The sequence below is a fragment of the Netta rufina genome (genome assembly GCF_964035555.1).
Source record: "Netta rufina genome assembly, chromosome: 2".
NCBI classification, from domain to species: Eukaryota; Metazoa; Chordata; class Aves; order Anseriformes; family Anatidae; genus Netta; species Netta rufina.
Window position 1 is genome coordinate 3,322,871 of NC_140124.1, and position 22,959 is coordinate 3,345,829.

The 22,959-nt window shown below is 52.5% G+C and overlaps 2 protein-coding genes across 4 annotated transcripts in view; both read left to right on the forward strand.

The window, feature by feature from the left end:
- CCDC13 (coiled-coil domain containing 13) overlaps positions 1–3,155 on the forward strand; it is a 32,390-nt gene extending 29,235 nt beyond the window's left edge. For both annotated transcript variants that reach the window (XM_084306960.1, XM_084306961.1), the window contains exons 15-16: positions 255–366; positions 908–3,155. In XM_084306960.1, the coding sequence (XP_084163086.1) occupies positions 255–366; positions 908–1,067 (272 nt within the window). In that variant the 3' untranslated portion in view covers positions 1,068–3,155. The remainder of the gene's footprint in view (positions 1–254; positions 367–907) is intronic.
- A 3,695-nt stretch (positions 3,156–6,850) lies between these two features.
- HHATL (hedgehog acyltransferase like) lies at positions 6,851–20,115 on the forward strand. Of its 2 annotated transcripts, XM_084281428.1 has the most exons (12): positions 6,851–7,079; positions 8,155–8,301; positions 8,609–8,676; positions 8,977–9,090; positions 9,209–9,403; positions 10,084–10,293; positions 12,653–12,824; positions 14,258–14,402; positions 14,760–14,795; positions 15,539–15,740; positions 17,003–17,144; positions 18,415–20,115. In XM_084281428.1, exons 2-12 carry the CDS (start codon positions 8,196–8,198, stop codon positions 18,534–18,536), a joined length of 1,512 nt encoding a protein of 503 aa, XP_084137554.1. In that variant the 5' UTR covers positions 6,851–7,079; positions 8,155–8,195; the 3' UTR covers positions 18,537–20,115. The 2 variants fall into 2 exon arrangements, with proteins under 2 accessions (XP_084137554.1, XP_084137553.1); XM_084281427.1 differs by lacking the exons at positions 6,851–7,079; positions 8,155–8,301 and having other exon boundaries at positions 8,408–8,676.
- The last annotated feature ends 2,844 nt before the right edge of the window (positions 20,116–22,959 follow it).

The following is a 22,959-nucleotide window of genomic DNA, read 5'->3' on the forward strand; positions in this document are numbered from 1 at the left end:
TTAAATATTTTGGATGGTCTTTTTTTACTTTTCTGTCCAGGTAAACATACACGTTACTACCTCATGTTTTAATTTTGCTAAAAGGAGGTTAAGATAAAATATATATCCTGTATATTTACACCATCTTTTTGGATATCCGGAGAACCGAGCAGATTCCCTAACATTTATTCACTATTTCCTGAGGTTTACTCGATGCCTCACCAAGTGAAAAAGATTGTTTTACTAAGAGCTCCATTTTGTGATGAAATCTACAGGCCAAGCCAGTCACTCGAGACTCACCTTGAACATGAGTGATAGGAAGGAGCTCTCTGCAGCCCAGCTCTCCAGACTGCCTCTGGAATCGCAGGTCGAGGAGCTGAGCACGAGGTACGTTCTCCCTTCCTCCACACTGTGTTACTGCCACAGGTTTTCAATAACTCAATAATTCAGATTCATTGTTGTCCTCATAGCAGTGCTGTTACCTGGACTGGCTCCTCAGGAAATAAAAAGCAGTAAATTGTACGAGTCACAGATCCTCTGGTTTATTCTTGTCTATGTCCTTCTTACATAACTTTCCTAAAAATTACACCCAGGAATGTTAATCCAGTGTCGAGCAGCACAAAACACTTGCAAGAAAGGCACCTTTTTCCTTTTTATTTTTCTTTCCTTAGCCATCGATTCCAAGCTATTAGTGAAAACAAAATTACAATTTTAAAGAAACATCTGAAAAGTATTTGGTCTTCTAATACCCTTTTCTATCTCAAAGAGAGAAGGAACAAGTGTTTATAAGTCTGCTCTTTCTCAAGCCTGTTATAAAATTACCAGAGAGCATGTGTTTCAGGGTTTTCTTCCCTGGAGCTGAAGCACTGTTCTAATTTGCTTTGAAGCTCCACAGCTCACATGAAAGTTGCCTTTTGTTTCCTCGTAGGCTTGTGATCCAGCTGGATGAGAACGAAGCTCTGAAGGCTGCTTTGGAGACTACTGTGAGAAAGAAAGAGGAAGACTTTAAACTGTACCAGGACACAATGGACCAAGTGAAGGATATCTTTCTACAGGCCATTCGGCAGCAGAAACAGGAGAAGAGTTAAGCAAGATACTCAGAGTCCTTTGGACTGCAGAGCAGGGAGAGAGAGAGCCCAGGCAGCGTTTGGATTGAACGGATTGAAATGCAGTGGAAGTGGAGTTTTGCAGCCTCCGATCATGTCGTGTCGTCAGCGCTTGCAGGAGAGGATGAGAAATGGAAATTAAATACAAAAAGACTGGAGATTTTGCATGTCAGCGGATTCTGAGTTAGCAAGCAGCTGGCTCTCAGGCTGCACGTGTCATAGTTCGGTGCACTTTAGGAAGCTGCACTTCTGCGGTGTGATTTTAGGCAAAACCTCCCTAGTTTCAAATGAATTTTCCTAGAGAGGGCTCAATATTCATTACGCTGCCGCTTTTATCAGCGCATGAAGGAATTTGCTGTACACAAGATACGCCAGCCCCCTTCCAAAGCCGTGCCAAGAACAAACTGAGTTCTTTGTGTATCTGCACACTGACACCTGCCCCTCTGGGGTTTTCTGTAGTGCTTAAGTGCTGAGAGAGTGCATTAGCCTGGCACATGGGTATCTACAGGAGCATTTTGGGTGGTCTCTGTTGACAGTCCCAGCTTATTTCTTTCCTTGAACGTACTGGCAGAGTTTTCTGAAGCTCAGTACAGTTTCCACTGGAAAGGAAAACTGGGCAGATTGCTCCCACAATCAGTAGGGCTTACCTTAAATCCAGCTCACGTGAAACTTCCCATCCAGGTTATCAGTTCCCACATTTCTGGGTCTCTGCAGGCATGCATCAGGCAGATCTTGTTCTCATTAGGAAGAAAGGTTAGTGGAACACAGGCATGTTTTTCCTACAGTGGAGGAGGGACTTTTGGAGGTGCTGAAAACTCCCGCATCTCGCCCTTTTCTCTAGCAGCGCGGTGAGAACACCAAACGCAAGCTAATAAGGCATTAACATGCAGGCTGCCAGCAGAGAGCCAGCCCTGGGGACTGCAAGCAAAGGGAGAGCTAGTCATTTCGGAATAGAGCCGCTTTGTTTTTCAGATGAAAGTCTTTTGAAAGCACTCCTCTTTCTGCTTTGCTTTCTCAGCCCCGTTGTGCGAGCGCAAAGTTTGTCGGATTTCAGCCCCAACCAGCACAGGGTGGGGCTGGGGACGGGCAAAGCACCGCAGCATCGGGGTCGGGTTCTGACTCTGCTTGCACTGAGATAAAGCAGAGAGGGAGCGGAGCAGGAGTTACTCCAGATGTGGTCAGAGCCGTGTGGTTCCTGTCTTTCTCCTGCTTAGGTCCGGAGCTGTCTCTTCAAACAGGTCACAGAGTCTGGAGGCGAGGAGAAGCTCAGCACCTGGGCGTTAACCCTGCCTGTGCTTTAGAGCCCTGCTCAAGCGGAGCAGAGCTGCCAGGTGCCTCTCTCAAACAAGCAGGACCAAAACTGCTCGCTGCCAGATGCCTCCTGCCAGGAACATCAGAGCAAAAGACATCCTGCAACCCACAAGGCACCTTTGGTACGTGGTAGCTGCTACGCTCAGGCTGGCAGCTCGCAGCTGGACTCTGATTTCGCTTACACAGAAGTGTGAATCGATAATATTTCCCCATAAGGACACCAGCGGGAAGCTGCCATCCTTCCCAACACCCCGTCAGCATCTGTCTCCTGTCCTTGTGCTGCAGCAGTGACAATCGTACCGCTCCCTAGCAAAATTCTTCCTGGGATGGCTCTGAGGCAACCCAGGGAACTCAGAGAGAAACGGGAGTGCTGTATGGTACAGAACGCATATGGCTCGCTAGCACATGGTGCAAACTTCTTCACAAGTGCTGCAACACTTGTTTCTTTAAACATATGCTTGTTTGGGGTTGCACAGAAGCATTTTCTCCCTTTTTTTTCACTCACACACGCAACCACAGGGTGCCTTGAAGAGGGAGGATGGAGTAAGTCACAATGAAATGGCTTGTTTAGGGAGCCCATACCTGTAAGTAACATTTCTCATGGAAATATGTGATCTGTCTCTGATCACAGAGCAGGAGGGATCGCAGAGTGGTCCAGCCCTTCTCAGTTTTCACCTGAGTTTTGAAATAAATTCCTTCTGCACCTCCAACAGAGAGACCTGACTTTGAATTCTCTCCGTGCTGACCCTTGCAGCAATCGATTCCCATTTTTCAAGGTATGAGAGCAAGTTTCTACCAGTGCACATGGTTCTGTGACTGAAGTTAAGAAGCCCACTCACATCTTTGAAGCAGCAGCCCTATTCCAGCTGGCTGCAGTGGCCCCACATCTCCCAACCCATCACCCAGAAGTCAAAACCAGTGAGAATATCGGTGTCACTCCCTGCAAAACCCCTTCCTGCTGGTCCCCAGTCACAGAATCTCCCCAGCAAGCTTAATGTGCTGCCTGAGCCACATTTCCTTTAGAGATGCAGCTGGGCTTGATCTGAAACCTCCAAAATCCCCTGCTTTCCTCAGAAGTTTCTCCTAGCGGGTAAGTGCCAGCCTGTGAGAATCCCCCTGCCTTCATTCTCACTTGAATTTCTCTGGCTTCAGTTTGCAGCCAGCCGCCACGATGCCTTTCTCTGCTGGATAAAAGCAGCGTGAGTATCCAGCATCTCCTCTCTGGGACAGCCTTCATGCAGTGTAAAGCCGTGTCACAGGTCGCTTTTTAATAAACTCTGAGTTTTTTCAGCCTCGTAGTTGATGGCAGGGGCGAGCTGGCGGTGACAACGCTCCGTGCTGCTGACGCAGGCTGGTGGCTGCAGTTAAGCTGCGAAGAACAGCCTAAGTTAATTCTGCTGCAGGTATTTGAGGCTGTGGATGCTCTCCGGTAGGATTCAGCCAGCTTTTAGCCAAAGAGCACGAATCCTCCCACCGCTCGGGCTCAGCCAAAGGTCGTCTCCTGCCCCGGAGCTGGGCAGAGCACTTCCACGGAGCAGCCAGAAAGTGCCTGACGGATGCAGCCGATTTTAAAAGCGCAGCTGAGCCGCCGGGAATAAAGCCCCATGACCTTTGATTAATTGTCAGCATTTTCCTCTCGGGCTGTGGCGAGCAAGCCTACCTACGGGCAGCGGGCATGGCAAGAGGGCAGCCTACGGAACCAGCTGGCCGCAACGTGAATTAAGTTGCATTAGCACGGTTAAATATAGACGGCATCGACACGCGCGAGCTCTCCGTGCCCTGGGCTCAGAGCCGATCCCACTGTAACTGCTCCGATTTAGAGCCACGAATTTGGGCTGTGAGCGCTGCGTGCCCCACGCATCCAACCCTCAGGGGTTTTGCCTTTTGGGGGCTGGCTGGAAAGGCTCCAGAGCAGGGGGAGGCGTGAGGAGGAGACGTTTAAATCCTTGGCAGGGGGGGAAATCAGGAGGAAGGGGCACTGCAGATCTGCTTTGCCCACCCCTTCGGCAGCTCGCAGCCAGCAGCTGCTACTGCCCTGCAAGCGGCGGGGCCATCGCCCCGTGCATGACCGATGAATGAGGGTCGGCTTTAAATGGAAAAACACCGTGGCAGAGCCCCTGGGCTCTAAATTAAGCCACCAAGGAGCCAAGAGGGGTGTTGGGTTTCTCCCCTCATCCTCTCCCCGCCGAGCCCAGCTCGTGAGCCGGCCGATCCCGCGGGACAGGGCGGCCCCGTGCAGCAAATGCCACCTCGATCCCCACGCGTCTCCCCTTACAGAGCAAAGGCTCCAAATCCCATCTGCCGGTACGGGGAGAGCTCCTGGGGCTTAGAGCAGCTCGTTTGTCAGCAAGAATCAATCAGGAACATTGCCTTCTCCCGCACCATCCAAGCAGGGAGGTGCCTGCTGAGGTCCTGGTGTTGCAGCACGTTCCCAGCAGCGGTATGTGCATGGGCAAACCCAAGGGGGTACCTCAGGCAGTATAAAACAGCCACGTGGTTTATTATAACCCTCTTTCCTTCCAGTTCACCCCATAAAGAGCTGCTCCAGCTGAATCATCTAGGTGGGAAGAGACCTCCAAGATCTCCCAGTCCAACCTCTGACCTAACACTAACTGATCCTCCACTAAACCATATCCCTAAGCTCTACATCTTTTCAAGACCTCCAGGGATGGTGACTCCACCACTTCCCTGGGCAGCTCATCCCAATGCCTCAAAACCCTTTTGGTAAAGAACTTCTTCCTAATATCCAACCTAACCTATGTTTGTGCCGTGATGGAGCTGGGTGCCTTTCACTCAACCCCACCGCCTTCCTGCTCGCTGGCCTGGACACCAAAGAGGGCCACAGCCTCCAGCAACCCACCAGATGTCGAAAAACATCGTTAAAATCAGCTCGAGGCCATAAACAACCCCCAGCCATAAAGCAGCAGTGCTGGGGCAATCAAACACAGAGGTGTCCCCCATGCCGAGGAAGGCACGCTGGTCACATTAAAAATAAATCTTATTATATTAGAAATCAAGAGCATTTTTTTTTTTAATCCTAATTTTTTATGCTCTCTATAAATTAAAGCTAAATGATTTTTATCACCGCTGTTCCCAGAGCCTGGTGAAAAACTGCCACACGGCCCGGCACCTCTGTCACACTTCTCGTCCAGCAAGCTCACAAATTACTCTGGGTAAAAATAATAAAAGGAAATAAAACGAAATAAAAAAGAAGTAAAAATAAAGTGAAGTGAAAATAAAGTGAAATAAAAATAAAATAATAAATTAAAGTAAAATAAAATAATAAAAATAATACATTAAAGTAAAATAAAATTAAATAATAAAGTAAAATAAAATATAAAATAAAATAAAATAATAAAAAATAAATAAAATGAAATAAAATAAAATAAAATAAAATAAAATAAAATAAATCATCAGCCACAAGCCCTCTGGATGTGAGTACACCGCGTGTCTTGTACTGGGGAACGGGGAGCCCTGGGGACAGCAGTTCGAGGAGTGTTTGGGGACTGCTCTCAGCCATGGTCTGTTTTTTTGGGTGGCCCTTTGGGGACCCAGGAGCTGGACTCGATGACCCTTGGGGGTCCCTTCCCACTCGGATATTTTATGGGGCCGTGCTCCTTCTTGCCCTCCGTTGGGATAAAACCTGGGATCCACTCCCAGGAGCCCCCCAGACCCCCAACGCACCCCAAAACAAGATCCCATGGACTCCCAGACTGTTGTCTCCGGAGGAAGGCTGGGGCTCTTTGGGGTCCTCAGTGTCACCCCATGGGGGGCTTGGTGCTCGGGGAGCCTCCAGCAGGACGAGGAACCCCCCAGCGAGGGGGGCCCATGCTGCAGTTCCTCTCTCTGGAGCCCACAACACGCCTCGTCTCACCCCAAATCAGACAAGCTGTGGGGTTTTTCATAAAATCCCAACTCGTTTCTCTCCCCCAGGAGATGTTCAGGGTTGTCAGCCCCAACGTGAGCTCCCCCAAATCCTCCCAGGGGCTTGGCAGAAGGAGCCTGGCAGGATACAACGGAGCTGGGCCTGCCTTGCCCTCGGCCGACCCCAAAATACCAGAGCCCACAACCCAACCCAGCCCCTCAACACCCCTCATTTCGGCTACAGATGCCGAAGAAGACCCCAAAAGGAGGTTTTCCAGAGGCATCACAACCTCCAGAGGAGCTCGGGGCCAATTCAACCGGGGAGGGCTTGCGCCGTTCACCTCCGTGCCTCGGTTTCCCCCTGTGCTCGCAGAGACCCGCGGGGCTTTGGGGTGGCTCCCCCCACCCCAAACCCTCCAGGCTTTGGGAGCAGAGCCCCAAACCTGGCTTGGGTTGCTTTTGGCAGCCAGCAGCGGGTCCTCTCCGGCAGCTGCCGGTGACAGACAGCTCCTGAACCAGCCCCTCTGCAGCGCTGCTCTAAAATAAAAATACCTCCCGCTGCCGCGCTCCACTCCCGGCCAAACTTCCTCCGGGGGCACACACCGGGGGGGGGGGGTTGAAGACCCCAAAAGACACCCAACCGAGCTGAGAGATGCCCTAGGGGAAGCCAAGGGCCCCCAAAGCTTTGCCTTGATTTTTAAATTATTTTTTTCCCCCCCTCTACCTCACTTTTTACTCTTTGGGGTGTCCCCCCCCCACCCCCAAGCCCTGAGGTCGCGGTGCGGGACGCTGGACCCCCCCCATTCCCCGGGGCTCAAGGTCAGTAATGGGGAGGGACATGGGGCTGGAGGAGGGGGGGGGGGGGAAAGGCCAAGCTTTTGGGGTGGTCCCTGCTGTGGGAATGGGGTGAGGATGCTGCGGGCCCCCATGGGTGCCCCCCCTGAAGCAGCTGGTGGGGGGGGGAAGCTGTGCTCCGGCTGCAAGAACTGACCTTGTGTCCCCCCCCTGCAAAGTACATAAATAAACAAGCAAAAAAAAAAAAAAAAAAGCCTTGAAAAGCGTGGCAAAGGGATAAAAACCACAAAAGCCCTTTAAAGCCGCATCCCCCAGCGGCCCCCCCCCCGCCTCCCCGCTGCAGGGGACTGCAGAGCGGTGGCAGCTTGGCTTTAACCCCCCCCCCCTCTGGGCCCCCCCTTTCCAAGCGGATGAAAGCACGACCCCAAATTCTCTAGCAGGGTTCCCAATGCGGATGGGGGAGCAGAAGGGCACCCGACTGCTTTTTTCTTTCTTTAAGCCGGCAGCAGCTTACAGGGGATGGCAGCGGGGGGGTGGCAGCACCCAGATGGTGGGGACAGGTCCCCGTCCCCCCCTCATCTGCCCCAGCCCCTAAAGGATGATTTTGGCAGCTGCCGACCCTCAGGAGCTGCTGAGCTGTCGTGGGAAGGCATTGCCAGTGCCTGGGTTAATTAGCACTGAAGGGAGTAATTAGCCCAGGGCTTTAGGAGCCCCCCCCCTTGCCCCTCATTGATAATTGGGAATGGGAACATCTCACCGTGGCCCCTCCAGGTGGGCATTTTGTGCCTGATCCTGGGGGAAAACGAGAGAAATTTGGCTTGATGCTGGACGTGCCCCATCCTGGGGGGGTCTGTAGCATCTCCAGGCATGGGGATGGACACAACTTGCTGGAAAGAGCCCAAATCCTCCCTCCTGGGGGGGTTTTGTGGCGTGGCATCCTCATCCCCTACACCTGAGCTGCCCCCAGGTGTTGCCATTTGCTCCTTCTCCTCTCCTACCAGCCCACGGGGAAGCCCCTAGAACAGGGACCAGCAGCGAGTCAGGGCTCTGGAGGGGTGGGAGGGCAGCTTTTAGTCCTTCTCCTTCCGTCCTTTTTCAGGTCTGGACCCCCTGCACCAACCGGGGCCGTAACCCATCACCATGGGGGTTAAAACCACGCTCCCCAGCTACGAGCTGGGGTTTTACGCCCTGGCCGTGACCTGTGCTGTGCTGTACAGCGGCAGCGGCATCTTCGAGGCATCCAGAGGTAACGTCCCCCCGTTGTGGGGGTCTCTCATTGCTGGCAGCATCGCCACGGGTTTAATTTTCGTGCCTAACGGCTTGGGGATCCTTGGGATTGGATCCGAAAGGGTTTAACGTAAGCTGGGTGGAAATGGTTGAAGTTCCCAATTCTTGGCTGTCTGTGGGACGTGGGCGCTTTCAGGAGGGGGCTGCTGGTGTTGGAGCCCCGTTTGCTCATCCTCGTGGTGAGGAAGGCTCCTTGCCTTGCCGAAAAACCTCCCGCTTCTCTCCCTGGAGCCGTCCCTCTCCCCAGACCTCTTATTCTTTTGCAGACAGCGCGAACAGAAAGGCTTTTCGGGACGGCATCAAGCCGGGCTGGCACTACTTCGGCAGGAAGATGGTAAGCAAAGAAAGGATCCGGCCATCCCAGCTGGCCGCTGGAAAAGCAGAGCTGCTTTTTTTCTGCTCCTGACTCTTCGGGAAAGCCCCTGTGTGTTTGCTTTTTCTCCCTAAATAATGCGGTGGATGCAGTCAGGAAATATTAGCCCTGCAGCACCGATGCCCTGCTTTGTGTGCTCCGAGATGAGCCAGGTCTTCACGCCTTCAACGCCAAGCCAAAGCGCTCGGGAGCCCTGGGGTGGGATATGGGGAAAAGGCCAGGATGTTTTTATGGTTTCCTCTTGAAACGATGCTCCCGCAGGACGTGGCCGATTTCGAGTGGGTGATGTGGTTCACCTCGTTCCGCAACGTCATCATCTTCGCCCTCTCGGGACACGTCCTCTTCGCCAAGATCTGCTCCATGACGGTGCCGCAGGTGAGCCAGGGATGTAAATCCCCTCAGAGGGCCCTGGGATCCCCCAGGAAGTTTCGGGAAGAGGCTGCAGGGTGGTGGGGAGAGAAGGGGATGGAGAATTCACCTTCTCTGCTTGCAGCACCGGGCCGTGGTGTACATGCTCTACGGGGTCCTGGCCGTGCTGGGCAGCATGGGGCTCGTCTACCTGATGATCGTCCTCTCCCACTGCCTCGTCCTCTACTCCGTCGCCCTGGCCAAGCAGAAGTGGCTCTGTTTTGTGGCCGGGCTCTGCTGCCTCGCCTCCTTCAAGCTGGAGCCCTTCAGCTCCTGGCAGGTACGTGCTGAGCCACCCCTCTGCCTCGTTTCCAGCCCGCCCGTGTCCCTCTCCTTGGGTTTAGCTCCCGGGCTGTGCCCAAACCCGGGGGAGAAGCAGAGCTCGGGACGCCTGGGTCCTCCTTGCTGCTTAGATGACAATTTTCTAGCTGCCCCCAGGTAAGCCATGTTCCTGCCTCAGTTTCCCCTCCTGTAACAAGGTGCTAGGGTGGGTTTGGTGATGCCCAGGCCTGCCCCTCGGTCTGCCCAATTGAGGACTTTCCCTCGTGGGTGGAGAGAAGCCCAGCAAGAACCTTGTGAGGCCCTTCAGTCCTTCTGAAAATGTGTTCCCACCTCCCAAAATGTGTTCCCACCTCTCCATCCACCTCCCGCTGCCTCCCCTCCATCTGGAGGGCTCTGTCCCCAGAATAAAGGTGACGTTCCCATCCCAACACAAAGCCTACGTAGCCCACAGCCTCTTGGTGAGGACGTGGCCGAGGGGATCTACCACCTCCCAGCTCCTTGGGATGCAGGAGGCAATGGCAACGGGGCCCTGGCTTTCTCCTGTGGGTGGCAGGGGTCACTGCCTGCTGGTGCCAGAGAGTAATTAGAGGTAATTAGAGCGGGGATATCTTCTGCGAGGCGAGGGAGCACAGCAGTGGCACCACGTTCCTTGGCGGTAACTCTTCGTTTCTCGTCCAGAGCGGGTTTGTAACGGGAGCTTTTGATCTTCAAGATGTCCTCTTCTACGGAGGCTGCGGCTTCACCATCATGCGCTGCATGAGCTTCGCGCTCGAGAGCTGCGAGAGGAAGGAGGGCATCTACTCCATCTTCGACCTCCTCAAGTACAACTTCTACCTCCCCTTCTTCTTCTTCGGGCCCGTCATGACGTTTGACCAGTTCCATGCCCAGGTGAGCATCCCCAGGGACCTCTCCCTTGTCTCTTTATTCGGGTTTAATGCCCTCAGGAGGGCTCAGCTCACGTTTTTGCTCGCTGGGGACTTGCTCTGGTGGTGGCTTGGTGTCCTTGTGCCCTTGATGTCCTGCTGTGCGATGCCAGGAGGCCACGGTGCCCATCTCTGGGACCTCTGCTTGCTGCTGGCTGGGACACCTCCATCCGCCTGGTCTGCCCAAGGAGCATGGATTTCCAGGGGTGGTCTGTGTGTGTGTGCCTTAAGATGAGGTTCTTTCTCTAGAAATCAATGAGGTCGGGCAGAAGGCTGTGTTTTGGCTTCCTCCGATCCACGTGAAGCGTCCCACGGCCCCAAATCTTTGCACGTGTTGCAGGCAGCCAAGGGGGCTTTTCCGAAGGGCAGACCCCAAAGAGCAGAACCAAGCACCTGCTCCTCCAGTCCCTGCATCCTCGTACACCAAAGATCCCTTGGGTCTCACAGGATCTGTTTAGAAGGGTTCGTGTTTGACCCCGAGGACCACAGGGACTTTCTCCAGATCAGCTCGGGTGTCCCCCATAAGGGATGCTCACAGTGCACCGAGCTCCCAGCAGTAGGGACGGCCGGGATCTTCTCCCCAGCCCCCTGGCAGGAGCATTTGGGGCACCCACCACCTCATCCTAAGGCTTTGCCCTTCCAGTCATGCATTATATGTCAGGCTGAAGTCCAGGCACCCACAGCTCCCGCAGCCCCACTGCCCAAGCCCCCTGAAGGGGCTGTGACCCCCTGCTCCTTTTACACAGTCTCAAACCAGGACGTTTGTAGCCACTTCATCAGCAATCACATCCTCTGCTGCGTAAAACCCTGTCCCCAAAGGCACAGGGAACAAGACCCCAAACCCTTTCCCACCCCTTAGGACCCGTCTTGGCCTGGCCACCACTGCCACCTCCTGGCTAAATGCCCCCCTGCACTGCTGGACCTGCAGCTCACTGCCGAGGTTCATTCCTAATCCCCCTAAAAGCAATTATAGGGGCAGGGGGATCGAGTCCCTTCCCCAGGCTGCCATTTAGGGCCGAGTTAGGGGCTGGCTCTGGCTCCTTGGCTCCTGCTGCTGCTGAATTGTGGTGGGTCCCTTGTGCTTTGCACCCACGTGTGGTGGGAGCCCACCTGCACCAGGGCTTGGCCAGTCCCACTCAGGATGGAGATACTCTTCCTTAGTGGGGTTAGGAGAAGAAATTCACTTCTGGAGGGCTGGAGATGTGGGGGACGGAGCCCCAGTCCCAAGGGACATCACAGACGTGAGGATGGGTGGGAGCCACACGTCCTCTCCTGGCTTCTCCCCTGCCTCAGGGTTTAGTGTCCTCTTCGTCTCCGCAAAGCACTTGGCATCCAGCAGACCTGAGCAAATCTGGCAAAGGCTTTAATTCTCGGGAATCATCTGGTTTGACGGCAGGGCTGGTGCGGCAGCCTGCAGATTACTTGGAGAGAGCTCTTACCTCTCGCAGGGCATAAAGGGAAAGCAATAAACATAAGAGGATTTGGAATACAGCAGCAATTTTTTTCCAGCGACGTGGGGAAGCGAGGCCATCAGCCTGCCCGGCGTAATCCTAAAAGCTCTCGCTCTGCTGATGTTTGTGTTACAACGTCCAGAGGAATGACAGCTCCTGGAGGCAGAGCCCAGCCCGTGCTTGCAAAGGGCACAGCAGAGAGGAAAACCCCATCGATCGGGTCCCAGCCCACCGGGATGGCCCCTCGAGCAGCTGTCCCTCTCGTTTATACCAGATGTCTGCAGCAGAAGCTCCAGGGACCATCAGCCATCCTCCTCCTCCCAAATGACCCCAAGCAGACACGTCCACCTGTCCTGGGCAGGGCGTTCAGCTGGGACTCCAGCCCTGCTCCCAACCCCTTCGGGGCATGCAGATGTCTTTTCTTGTAGGCTCTGGCATCCCGTGGATGGGGTTGGGTAGGAACATTTGCTCGCCCTTAGTGACCCGTGCAAAGACCACCCTAAAGCTGGCTTCCTGGGCACGTCCCAAGCCCCAGCTCCCTGGTTGGTGTGGTTTTCAGCTCGGGTCCCTGCGATGCAGCCCGACCTGTCACTGCAATGAGGGTGCTCCCCAAGAGGTGTTCTGCCATGCTCAGCACCCTCATGGGGTTATTGGAGGGATGCTCTGGGTGGGACGTGTCCCACATCCCTGTGGGTGTGCTGGCCTGAGCTAGTCACTTGGATCCTCTATCAACAGAGGTTTGGGCGGTGCATTCCCTTGTGGGATTCCTAAAGGAGGGCGTTGAGACCCTGTTTGGACCTCGGATGTTTCTCCAGATGGAGGAACCCGCTGCCCATCCTCAGCTCAGCCTCTTCCTGCTTTGCCGCCTGGCAGGTGAGCACCCGGGAGCTGAGGCGCAAAGACGACGAGATGAGGAATATTCGGGTCCATGCTCTCCTCCACGTGGGGGCCGTCATCACTGTGGACATCTTCTTCCACTTCTTCTACATCCTCACCCTCCCTTCGGACCTGAAGTTCGTGAACCGCCTCTCGGACTGGTCCCTGGGTGAGTGGCCGTGCGGGGATTTAAGAGGCTGAGCACCACACCAGTCCTGTTGCCTTCATATGGGCTGAAAGGGAGCTCAGCACCCCAAAAAATCAGCCCCACAGAGACATATCTGGCACCTTAGATGCCTTCACAGGTGGGTGCCCATTCTGGGTACCAAAGCAGGGTGTTTGGGAGCCGCCAAAATGACCCCGGGGCTGGGGCATGGGCTGTAGCCTTCAGCTACCTAACGGGGCTGTTGGTGGACTGTTCTTGGAGGCAGCACAGAATAAGCACAACACAACACAAGACAGATTATGAGTGCCTCTAAGGATTATTTTTTGCACAGAGCAGCCAAACGCTGCAATAGGGGCCCAGATTCTCCCAAAGAGCTGGAGATGTTCAACGTTTAAATGGACAAGGTCCAGGAAAATCTGATCTCCGTTCAAAGCTGGCTGTGCTCTTTCAGGGCTGCATTAGGGACTTCCAGAAGCCAAACTTCTGGGATGGGTAGCATGCCAGCGTTCAGTGGACAGCTGGACGGAGGATTTGAGTTGCCCAAATAGATGTCCAGGGGCAGCAGATGAGATGCCATAGGGTTTGTGACAGCCACGTAGGGCTAGCAGGGACTGGAGGAGCCTGATGGCTCTCCAGAGTGGCAGCTGGGGGCCAGGGGGAGGTCCTAATGCAGCTCAAATGGCACTAGCATTGATTTAGGGTGTCCTAAGGGACCTAGATAACCTGATCAAGGATGTATTACACCAGGGGAGCTGTGGGCTCCATGTACTACATCTGCCAGATCTGCCTTGTCCACAGGGGGAGCTCAGGCACGGCCCACACTGAAGCCCTGTGGCTTTTTTAATCTGCGAGCTGAATCCCACCCAGATGGGGCATTTTAGCTTCTGCCGCATGGGAATTTGAATTCTTTGGTGTTTGTTCCTGCAGGGATCATCTCGTGGTGTCAGACACCTCTTCAGGACAGAGATTCTGGCCCTAGCTCTTCTCTACCATCTGTGTTACATCTACAGCCACAAGGAGCTGGGCTGGGTGTATTTCAAACTAGAAGTGTGGGTAAAACCCTTAGAGATCAGGGTTGAGAACTGTGTTGAGTTTGTCATATGTTAAGCCTTACAGGGAAGGCAAGTTCTTGTGGTGGAAGAAATAAGACCTGTATTTCTGACTATCAAACCAAGAAACGCTTTGCTCCCTAATACCCCAAGAAGATGTTGTCCTATGGTTCCAGCTTCTTAAAAAGCTACTTAATTTCAAGAGCTTTGAAGAGCTCTTTGGGCTTTGTTGGTCCCAGAGATCATCAGACTGTCCCCTCAATGGCATGTTTGTTGCAGTAGACCATGCAGTCCCACAGGTCATGATGTCCCCCAAAGCCCTGAAGACGATAGGTCCCGTGCTCCTCTTCACCTGCTTGACCCCTCTTTTTGCTCCTCTTTTTTCAGCTGGCCTGGCCTACTCCAATTTGGTCTACGACTGGGTGAAAGCTGCCGTTATGTTCGGGGTCACCAACACCATTGCCAGACTGGACCACTTGGACCCTCCCCAGCCCCCCAAATGCATCACCATGCTCTACGTCTTTGCAGAAACGTGAGTACCCCGTGGGCATCGCTGAAGATAAGCGGCGTGTCTGACCTGAATAAAATGTGTGTGGGGATGAGGAGGTCTGAGCTGTGCTTCTGAGCAGCTGGCCTCGTCTTGACCCGTCTATACTGAACCTAAATTCTAGACCTGGCCATAGCCCAAGGAGATATTTTTGGGCAGGGAGCAATGGGTAAGGAGGGAGGTGAGTGGGACCTGTGCAAGGAGGGAGCATGGAGAACGGCTGTGAATGAGTTTTGAGGTGGGCCTTGCTGTGGGACCAGGCACCTTCTCTGGATGACTGCTGGATGGAGAAGTGTCATTGCCCCATGTGTTTTAACAAGCTTTTTATCATCTGTTTTTTAGGCATTTTGACAGAGGGATTAATGACTGGTTATGCAAGTAAGTGTCTAATCAATGTCTCTACTCTAGTTTGGGGTCTTCTCTTTTATCACACAGCAATGAAGCATTAAATACCATTCATCCCAAAGCTGAGGTGTCCTCTCTTCTGGGTGAATCCCACTAGGGAATGGAGTCAGATTTGCTGTGTTTATCCCAAAGACCATTTAATTAATCATAACAAAGTGCAACAGCCCATCCATAGCTGGGAATAAGAGTTCCCTCCAAGAAAAACCTCTCAGTCTGATGGGTTTAGTGTTCCACCAGAGGAAGAGGCAGATTCATATTTCACTGGGAAGAAAGGGGAATTGAGCCCAAGTCTTATATATCCTGTGTAAGAAGGGTGGCCTGATCTCCCTGTGCATATCTCTCAGCCCTTCAACTCTCTTCAGCCATCAGGACAAACCAGCAAACCTGTGCAGAAGGTGGTGGCTGCACTGTGCTGCAGTGCTGCATCCCAGCAAGTCTAAGACATGAATCCCCACATTTTATCAAATTTTACCTGCAGGAGTTGGGAAAGGGTGGTATTTTTTTCCTTAAAGAGCTATAGTTTTGTGAGGACTGTGAGCCATGAGTAGGTGGACTGCAGCAAAATCAATTTATTGCTAGAATGCCCAATCCAAAACGTCCCTTCTTTCTCACTGGGGCACTTTAGGCCTGTCTGTGTGGAGCTTGTGGTGGGCAAACATGGGAGAAGGAATTTTCCTTGACTACAAGGAGCACCAACCACTTTTGTTGGCCATTAGGTACGTGTATGACCACATTGGAGAGAACCACGACAACATCATCAAGGAGCTCATCGCCACCATCGCCACGTTCGCCGTCACCACCCTGTGGTTGGGACCCTGTGAGATCGTCTACATCTGGTCTGTCTTCAACTGTTTCGGCCTCAACTTCGAGCTGTGGGTGCAGAAGTTCTTCCAGTGGGAGCCTTTCGCCAAGCTCGAGGTGAGGAGCTGGGCTACGAGCAGGTACTCCTACAGAATTTATCCACCCTGTGATCAGGCACCCAGCTGTGCAAGGGAAGGACAGTCCTGGTGCTCCTTACCCAGTCCCTATGCTGCTTTATGGGAAATTTAGGCTGGGTGTGGAGCTTTCAAAGAGGGAAAAAAAAAAAAAAAAAAGTCCAAGAGAACCAGGGCTGCAGCCCCGACAAGGCGCTGAAGTAGCACAGATGGATTCAAAATCTGAGGTGTGTCCACCAGGAAATGTTTATACATTTCCATATGGAAATCATTTGTTCTTCTTGTTCTGCAAAACATTTTGGTGTTCTGAGAGCTTTTGATCTGACTTCCGATAAAAGTAAATAGTGTTTAGGTATCAGAATGATAAATAGTGTTTAGGTATCAGAATGAATTATTTTCCAACCGCTCCAAAGCTTAGTGCCCCGTTTTTGTTTGGGATCAAGGTGCCTCAGAGACGTATTTGGAGAGAAGTCCATTCTGGAAACAATTCTGTTGTTTATTTGCTTTGCCCAGCCCAAAGTCTGGAGGTCCTAAACTGATTGAGTAAAGACCCCGTTTGACTCAAAACTTCGCAGAGCAAGCCTCCTGTTTGCTCTCCTCGTTGAACTTCTAATCAGATTATAGCACTCCCAGGCAGTGAAATCTCCTTCCCTGCGGCACCACAGCTCTCAGCGTTAAGTGGCCTGGGGATTCATCACGCTCTTTGAAGCTTGCTATAAACCACTTCCCTGCTCCACTCCGAGCAGCTGCTCCTGAGGATTTTATGTGCCAGTGACAATTTCACTCTGCTGCTGTCACTACTTTTCAGCTTTTTTTCAGCTTTTTTTTTCCCTTTAATTCCTAAGAAACAATTTCTACCGGGAGCTGGGAGTGATTTGCACATAGGGCTAATAATAATCCTGGTGAATAACAGCGTTCATCTGCCTTGCAGAAAGGCTTACCCAGGGCAAGAAATGAAGAAAGGAGTACCCAGGCATTACAGTCAGTGTGAAGCCATGTGTAACATCTTGCCCCTTTTGAGGACAGAGGGCTTCAAAATGCTGGCCCAGGGTGCCAAATGCTTCTGCGTCAGCAGCAGAACAGAAGTTTACCTTCTCTTCCTGTTCCTTCATCCCACAGACACTAAAGGCTGCCCTAAATTTTGCCTACCCCTCTGATCCTGGATGAAGCCTGGTTGGAGCTGGACCAGCAACCCTTCCTTACAGCCCCGTTTCCCCTCACTCTCTGCTCCTCTCCCCTGTCTAGGCCAAGATGTCAGCAGCCATGTCTCGGCGGATTAGGGCGGCTTTTGGGGCGGTGAATTTCTGGGCCATCGTCCTCTACAACATCCTGGCCCTCAACAGCCTGGAGTTCGCACAGCTGGTCACCAAGAGACTGCTCCTGACAGGTGAGGTGCCACTGGCATTGCCCTTCAAGGGACCCTTGTCTTGCTGGGGGGATACTGGGAGGGGAGCTGAGGTCTGGAGCTTCCAAGTCCTCTTGCCTCCAACACGGTATGGCCACTGACTTGTTCTGTCTGCTCACAACCTTCATAATTCTTGTGGAAAATGTACAAGGAATGGTTTTCTGAGCTCCCACCCTTCCCATGAGCTCTCTGGGATATGAGCTGCCTCCCAGGTGTGTTTGTGCATCGCCTTGCACAGCCTGAGGCTGTGATTTTGACCCCTTGCAGCAACACAGAGCTTGCAGTCAGGAACCCCTCCAAGGAGGGCTGAGGGGCTTTGAAACGATCCCTTTGCTGGAGAAAGGGCTTTTCTTCTCCTAGTTCATCCCCTTTTGGTTTAGTCCTGCATCAAGCTGAAGGAGAAAGGTACAAATCCTTACGCTAGGCTCCTAATGAACAGAATTATCTGGACGTTTCTTGCCAGTAGATGCTGGGACTATTTTGAAGTCATCTCAAGCAACTCACAGTATAAATAGCCACCTGGAATCCGTGTCCTCCTCCCTCTCAGGGACAGGGCTGGCATAGGAAATGGATAATGTGACGCTCTGGGCTCGCTGTGCCAGGAGTGCCTGCCCGCTGAGCTAGCTGGCTTTTGCTGGTCGCATTATTCATTTCAGAGGTCCTGTTTTAGCAGGTACAAAGCCTGTGTCTCCCCTCTGCTGTGGATACCGGGCTCGTCACAAATGCCCTCAGGCCCTGAGAGTGGAAGGAGAGCTCCCAGCTCTTGGTCGCTTACCCAGGTGACAAAAACCCTGGGCACACAATGTGTCCGCGTTAGGTATGAGACACGGCTGGGGTTGTTCCTCAGCGTCAGCAGGGCCTAAAGCTCCCAGCAGGTCACAGTGCTGGACAAGGATGGGTGTGAGCAGGTTGAATGGCCACAAAGCCAACCACCGAGTCTGAACTTGAGGGGCAGAAGCAGGTTTGGGGGCCAGGGGATGCTCAACGAAAAGCTCCAGCATGTTCCTGCAGTGTTAACCGTGGTCTAGGGTGCCTTGGTGGATTCAGGCACTTCTTCATCTAAAATTTGCCCCTGGGGATTGCTCTCCTCTCTCAGTGAAGCTGTAGGGCTGGATCCACAAAGGCAAATGATGCTGGCCATGAGCCTGAGGGATGTCCCAAACCCACCTGAGAGGCAGAGGTGCTGGAGAGAAGCTGGCCCCATTAGGCGAGATGCCACACCGAGGTGACCGTGTCTCCCTCCGCCTTCCAGGTTTCCCCGTCAGCACCCTGTCCATCTGGTTCATCACCTACTGCGGAGTGCAGCTGATCAAAGAGCGTGAACGCATCCTGGCCATCGAGGAGGAGAAGGGTGACAAAGCCAAGGCAGAGTAGAGAGGACACCGCTGGGTTTGTCCCAGAGCAACTCCCCTCGGACCACCGCTGCCAGGCCAGCCCCTGGCGGGGGCTCTCCAGGCACTCCTGGCGTTCAGACTGCTGTAGCTCACCCCTCTAGAAGTCACCTGGAAGGCACAGGTCACCCCCATGCTGCAGGGAAGATTTTCTGTGACACAGTGGGCATTTGACAGGCTCCCCATGTGTGGCAGACTGCTGAGGTAGGCTCCCGAGACATTTCTTTAAGTACCCATCATTTTTCTGACCCTCTGACGTGATACAAGCCTAGAGATTTCACCCCATGCTTCCCACCACACCTTGTCCACCAGCATTCAGCTCTCCCATGGGACCTGTAGCCCATATCTCCCAGAAGAGGCTATCCGGGTCCCACAGCTGGAGGTTTTAGGGTGGGCCAGACACAGCTCTGAGAAGGGGATTAGCTGGTGATGAGCCTGTGCTGAGCAGACCATGCCAGGTCACTTCCAGTCCAAGCATCACACATTTCTTCCCCTACAACAAATGGTCACCATGCACTGTGAAGTGCTCAACGCCTGTGGCTGTTCATTAAGGACCTGTGAAATGGCTCAGCACGATATATACCCACCGAGAGGCTAATAAATAAATAGAACAGCCTTTATAGCAAAGGGGAGGACCAGGAACTGCACACTGAAGAATAATTATCTTCCTGCCCCTGTCACCAGTGCAGAGTGATGTCTGTTGTGATCTAAAATCACGTCCCTTCACTCCTAAATGTCTTGAAAAATGATTTAATGCCAACCCCAGGTGTGGTTAATGACAGTGCAGGAGGCATTCCTGCTTCGTGTACTGATCACCTGTGGAACGGGCATGCCAAAGAAACGCAGCACCCAACTCACAGCCACTCAGTCCCCAGACCCCGACTCCGACCCAAAAGGCTCCTCACCGTGGTTGTGAGATCTGTGTGGCCACCACGGCCATCTCTCTGTGATATATGCCCTGGGACTCAAACCAAATGCCACTCACATTTTTTTGCATGCCATGGACAAAGGTTCAAGCTCACATTCCTGCCCATGGCCGACGAGAAGAGGACTCTGCAGCCTGCTCTTGCTCATCTCCAGCAGCCAGCCCTTTGCTCAACTGACTTTGGTGCATGCATCCAAAGCCTGTGTGGCTAAAGGAGCGCACACATCTGTATAACCAAAGGAGAAAGACGCTGAATGAAGGGCAACGATTTGGGGCCGGGTGGTGGAGGGAAAGTGCCTGATAGCCTCCTAGGAGAAGTAGACTTTGGGACACTGCATAGGGAGTGCATTGAATGTGGAACACGGTGCCTTGGGGAAGAGGTGAGTTTATAACTCAAAATAGTTCCAGCTCTCTTGCAGTTTACAGTAGCTTTCAGTGGCCTTATGTCTGAATTATGTCAGTGTTTGGTGAGTGTGGGATCTGGACCACTTTGCAACCATGGGTTGAGATGCTTGGTGCTGGTGTGTTCTGGCTTCTCTGTGGATGAAATGGGAATGGTTCTTCGCCAGCCTTCAGCTCTGCCAAAGTAATTTATGAAGTCCCTGATAAATGTCATTTATTTATGTAGTAAATAATTGTTGGATGTTTCTGCTGCCTGCCACTCATCAATGGTATGTTGCTGTGATGCCAGTGAAACCCTGGGCAACGCGCTACCATCGGAGCTGGGAGACACAAGGGTATGTTTGCAAGGCCTCACCTTCTGCCTCCACTTTTGACACATCAGACATTGCTGATATTAATAGAAACCAACCTTAACGGTGTCACCAAATTGGAGCCAGTGAAGTTTGGCTGCAGCTGCATTCGTATTTTGAATCTACTTCCACGTTGGTAAGATATCACTAGTCTACTGCTGTAAAACCGTCATCTGTGTAGCTTTTGGGGCAGAAGTCTTGCTGGTTTTCTTTTTGGGAGCCTGGTCCAAAATGCTGGAAGCACAGGAGGGAGGTATTGTGCTTGGTGGCACCTCCAGTCACATCCCTAAAACCTCTTCAGTTGCTTTTTTAAACAGAGGTCTACTGCTGGACCTTTAGTAGATGTTTCTTAGCCTCTCCATCATCTCACATTTACTCTCTACCACCAAAGCAGCTATGATATGATGTGCCTCCTCCCAGGGTAAAGTTCAGTTCTTCTCCTCCGTACGGGTGTCCTCACACAGTCCAAGCCACCACCCTGAGCTGCAGAGAATAAGGGCTCTGTCTCTGCAGGTGTCCCTGGCTGCACGGGAGGAGAAGTAGAGTCACCCAGCTCCTGGTGCTGGAATGACTCACAAAGCAAAACTCAGTGACTCTGCACTGCTCTCCTGACTTGGATAATCTGGGGGAGAAAATAACCCATTCACTAAGGATCTAAATTTACCCAGCAGCTGCATCTAATGGAGCTGTCAGGAGGAGCTAATCTTAGACACCGAGCAAGCAATCTGTTAGAGAAACAGTACATGGGAGAACTTGGGCTTTGTATCTGTTTGCCTGAAGACATCCCCTTAGTTATCAATGTCATTAGAAGTTCAGGGAATCTTGTGGGCCAGAATTGCCAAAGTGGTGCTATCGCAGTCATGTCTCACTGCTCAGCCCTGTGCAGAGTCCCTCAGCCTCAGCGTAGTCCTCTGTGGAATGGGTTTTATCAACTCATCTCCCTCCTGGAAAGAATCTCACCTGATCTCATTATTACTTGACTGTGATAGCAAAACTCACCTAGAAGCCAAAAAAAAAAAACCACCACATTTTGTTATTGCAACTTCAAATCCAAATTCATAATCCTACACTAGACACCTTCATGTTACGCCCAGCATGGCTGTAAGTCCTGCGTTCAACTTTCTTGTTCTAAAATTTTGTACGGGAGGGAATGATCCTGCTTGGATGGGGAACGGATCCCCTTAGGATGCTTTTCATTCATTCTCACTCACTCCCCTCCCTGGGTGGGGGACTATTGTCCACTTGAAGACAATGACTTAGTCCGCTGGTCATCAAGTATCATTTGCTGTAGTCCCATTAGACCAGGGTCAGTTAGCTGAAAGCTATCTCAGAATAGCCCACCATCATTCAGGGCTTTTTTTGCCTATTCTAGAAACATTGAGAAATGTCTTCCTCACCAGTCAATAAGATGTGGTTGTGACTCTCCAGACCCAGCCCCAGACCTCCCCAGTTCTGTCGAATCCCCTGCACATAAACACAGATTGTAAAATGGCAATGACAAACCAGCATAAACAAATAAAAATCAGGACTGGGGGAATAGTGTGCACACAACTGAGAAAAACATTTCATGCTCGAGATCCTGCCTGGAAACATGTAACCTTAAATATGAGATGAAAGTTCGTCTGAACTGCAAATGGTGGAGAGGACCTGAAGATTGTGGATCTGAGCTGCACAAAGCACTTCTGGCTCTTCACTCCCTGCCCCAGGAGGCTTCAGGAGAGCTAAACATCAGCTCCAAGAGCACCCCTGGGTCTCCCCATTAGCACTGTGTGAGCCTCCCCATGGCACAGAGCTGCTCAGAGGGTTTGGAGTCCACCAGGTCGAGCGTCTGTCCCACCAGGCTGTGGCAGAAACTTGTTTGGGGAGGAATTTTCCTTATCTGAGATGAACGTGCTTGTGTTCAAGAGCCAAGGAGGCTTACAGACGCTTTGAGGTCAGGGTTAACACAGAGGGCACAGTCTGCGTGTCCAGCCTGGGCCATATACGCAACTATTAGGGAGTGTCCAAAGGAGGGTAACAAAGTTGGTGAAGGATCTAGAGGGGAAGATGTGTGAGGAGTGGTTGAGGCTCTTGTTTTGCTCAGCCCAGAGCAGAGCAGGCTGAGGGGAGGCCTCATGGCGGCCTGCAGCTCCCTCACGAGGGGAGCGGAGGGGCAGGCGCTGAGCTCTGCTCTCTGGGGACAGCGACAGGACCCAAGGGGATGGCATGGAGCCAGGGTTGGGAGGCTTTGGGAACAGTTAAGGATGTCCAGTATGAATTCATGATTTAAGTGAAAGGGGAAAGATGGGCAGCACTGGAGCCCTCTCATCACAGGCAACTGCCCAACATGGGTGCAGGAAATCAGCTCCAAGTGTGTCTGCTTCTCCCTGTGATTGCAGGGAGCTTAAACAACACCCCCCAGACTGAGAGAGCCAAAGCCGTGTGGAATAACATGGTGTCTCTGAGGCCTTTCAGTCCTAATGGCTCATTTCTACCAGGCTCTAGAATGGGCTGGCTTCATTTCAGAGCAAAATGAAGCCTGGTAAATCCCATCTCTGACATGTGGGCTTGGATGTGTTTAGCAATAGGGCTGCTCCCTGCATGGGCAGGGGGGTCTGAGTCTGCTTTCCCTGCCAAAGCAGGGCATGGTGGTGAAAGCAACCAAAATCCAGCTGTTCATTTGTCCTGAGGTGGTTGTCCCTGAAGGGTGTTCCATCTTCCTGAAGGGCGGAAAGCTCTGGTCGCTGCTG

Coding starts and splice junctions, on each gene's coding strand:
- HHATL (XM_084281427.1), top strand. CDS start 8,428: ATGGTTGAAGTTCCCAATTCTTGGCTGTCTGTGGGACGTGGGCGCTTT. Junction 8,677..8,976: donor ACTACTTCGGCAGGAAGATG/GTAAGCAAAGAA, acceptor ATGCTCCCGCAG/GACGTGGCCGATTTCGAGTG. Junction 17,145..18,414: donor CAAGAGACTGCTCCTGACAG/GTGAGGTGCCAC, acceptor TCCGCCTTCCAG/GTTTCCCCGTCAGCACCCTG.